Below are 2,650 nucleotides of genomic sequence, written 5' to 3'. Positions count from 1 at the left end.
TTTTTTGACGTGCAACGAATTGAACGCGTGAAACACTTGTGGCAGTGGCACCGTAGAATCGTGAACATGTGTGATATTATTGTTCACTACGTATACACCTGCGGCGTGTCGGCGGCGGCAGCACACCAAACATCAGCGCTCACCGTGGCAACAGACATGCGCAAACCGGACGAGTTTTCGTCGAGTGGGCAAGGTTATTCTGAATGGAGTATAGTAGGATTTGTATAAAGTGTATTCCTAGTTTCGTATACCACCGCAACGTTTTCCTTTCGCAAGTATAATAGTAAAGCATTTGATCCTGTCTGTCAATGCCCGACATATATTCATTATACTTTATTATGGAAAAAGGTTTCGATTTAATTATTCCTCTTCTATTAGTTATATTTACCAAATCGTGTGAACGTTCTGAAGATATTGCGATCACATCTCGTCTGTCTTTCCATTTTACCACACCAACTCCCTTTTCTGTATATTGACAAATTGTTTCACCTTTCTTCAATTTTTTATCATTTATAGCTTTAGGATTATTTTTTCTATTGGCTCGTAAAGTACCCGTACAGTATGTTCGTTTTTCTAATAAATAATGTGCCAACTTGACACTGTTATAATAGTTGTCCATATAGATTGAATGGCCTTTGTAATAATAACCTTCCATTAGTTTCTCTACAACGTATTCGGTATGACTTAATTTTTCTGATGTACCAGTACCTTCTCTTGAATAAATTAGAACTCTATGAACCAATCCCCACGACTCAGTCATTATATACAACTTAATCCCGTATTTGTGTCTCTTATTTTTTATTAATAAATAAATAAATAACATCCGATAAAAGCCGACCCCGTGACAATATATTAAAAATGGATAGTCTTGGTGTCAACAACGTATTGCCAGCGGCCACCGGCGAATGTAACGTGTGTCAACTACGTGTTGACACCGGCAGTGAACGTGTTAACACAGCAAAATACAAATACAAAATATAAATGAAAAATTATTGATTTTAATGTAGAAAATTATGTAAAAGTGGAAATAATGTGAAAAAAATATTAAATTATTATTGTTTGTTAGAAATCTTTTGCTTCATTTTGGTTGAAAGGTTGTTTATATCTGGTTGATATGATTGCATCTGGTTGATTGCAAGGCAATACATGCTGCCGAATCTTCCTCCGTTAATCTGTTCCTAGCCTTTGAATGTGTATGATTTAATACCGAAAAGAGACTTTCGCAAGCATATGTTGAAGAAAAAATTGTTAACAATGAAATTGCTAATTTTTTGACAGAAGAAATATTTTCTGGAATATTATTCCATGCTTCTAATATTATGTTGTCAACACCGCAATCTGTTTCTTCGTTATGTATTCGATGACGTTCCAATTCTTCGATACGCTCTCGAATATTCACAAATTTATTTTTCCAAATTGGATTAGTTTGCAAATCGATTAACTGCATTTCTAAATTTTCTAATCCCATCCAATTAAAATAGTAATCATTAAAATCTTGCACATCGAATAAATCGGGATAACTAATAATTTTTATTAATTTTTCAATTTTTTTAAAATCATGAAACCTTTGTGAAAACTGTATTTTAATCAAACCAACAATATTTGAAAATTCATTGGTAAAATCCCAATTGGTTTGTTCAAAAATGTCCACTTCACCTAACATTTTTTTCACTTTTGGGAAGTATAGAAATTTTCCAGATTTGACATCGTTAATAAACATATCTATTTTAATTTCAAAACCTTTTATTAATCCAAACATGACTTCAATTGTTTTCCGGCGTCCTTGTAACTTTTTATTCAAAGTTTTTATCCATATAACACATGAAACGGTGTGTCTCCAATTGTTTTGTTCACTGCATTAATTAATTGACATTCCATTTCAGCAATTTTCTTGTCCCATGTTGCTTCTGTCTCTGCAGTCACTTGTAATAATGGAACCAATGTTCCATTTACCCGCTCCACTTGCCCGTTGGATTGTGGATGTCTTACTGAAATGAGAGAGTGTTTAATCCCTTGTTCCGTACAATACATCTCAAACTGTCTGGATGTGTAAGCTGTCCCTCGATCCGTGATCACTCTCCGTGGTATACCATACATTAATACAAACATTTTCATGACTTTGAGTAAGCTTGTGTACTAGTATTCTTGACCGCATATAACTTTACACATTTGGTTAGATTATCTATTATCCCAATTATATATGCAATACCCTGAGTACTCTTAATATATGGTCCTAAATGATCTAAATGAATGTTACACAAAACAAAATAGAAATAAACGTAATAATGAAAATAATCAAAATAATTCGGGAAACGGATCGGGATCGAATGTAGTTCGCGGAGCTCATTCGATAAACCAGATAATAGCCGCGGAACCACCTATCAACATTGCTTCCACATCGTCTCAGATATAAAAAATAAACACATAGAATGTTATTCTACTGCTAGTAAGACTAATACTTTAAAATTATTAGTAGATACTGGGAGTGAAATAAGTTTAATAAAAATAAATTGTTTAAAAGGAGAATTAATAGTAGACCAAACTCAAACATTAATATTAAAAGGCATAAATGATCAATTAGTAGAAACCGTAGGGAAAATAACAATTCCAGTTCAAATGGGTAATAAAGTTTATACAAGTACAAACCTGT

At 33.2% G+C, this 2,650-nt stretch overlaps 2 protein-coding genes across 2 annotated transcripts; both read right to left on the bottom strand.

Moving 5' to 3' along the window:
- Window positions 1-1,099: 1,099 nt before the first annotated feature.
- Window positions 1,100-1,759, bottom strand: LOC112680098 (general transcription factor II-I repeat domain-containing protein 2-like). The gene has a single exon (XM_025550095.1). The coding sequence runs from the start codon at window positions 1,757-1,759 to the stop codon at window positions 1,100-1,102; it is 660 nt and encodes a 219-aa protein (XP_025405880.1).
- Window positions 1,760-1,806: 47 nt separating this feature from the next.
- LOC112680097 (igE-binding protein-like) lies at window positions 1,807-2,115 on the bottom strand. Its single transcript, XM_025550094.1, has one exon. It carries the CDS (start codon window positions 2,113-2,115, stop codon window positions 1,807-1,809), a length of 309 nt encoding a protein of 102 aa, XP_025405879.1.
- Between the last annotated feature and the right edge of the window lie 535 nt (window positions 2,116-2,650).

The sequence above is a fragment of the Sipha flava genome, unplaced genomic scaffold (assembly GCF_003268045.1).
Source record: "Sipha flava isolate LNK unplaced genomic scaffold, YSA_version1 17416_pilon_pilon, whole genome shotgun sequence".
Taxonomy (NCBI): Eukaryota; Metazoa; Arthropoda; class Insecta; order Hemiptera; family Aphididae; genus Sipha; species Sipha flava.
The sequence above is the reverse complement of the archived record's forward strand: the minus strand, read 5'-3'. Positions and strand labels throughout refer to the sequence as shown.

Excerpts from the sequence above, each read along its gene's own strand:
- LOC112680098 (XM_025550095.1), bottom strand. The coding sequence starts at position 1,759 with ATGTTTGGATTAATAAAAGGTTTTGAAATTAAAATAGATATGTTTATT.
- LOC112680097 (XM_025550094.1), bottom strand. The coding sequence starts at position 2,115 with ATGAAAATGTTTGTATTAATGTATGGTATACCACGGAGAGTGATCACG.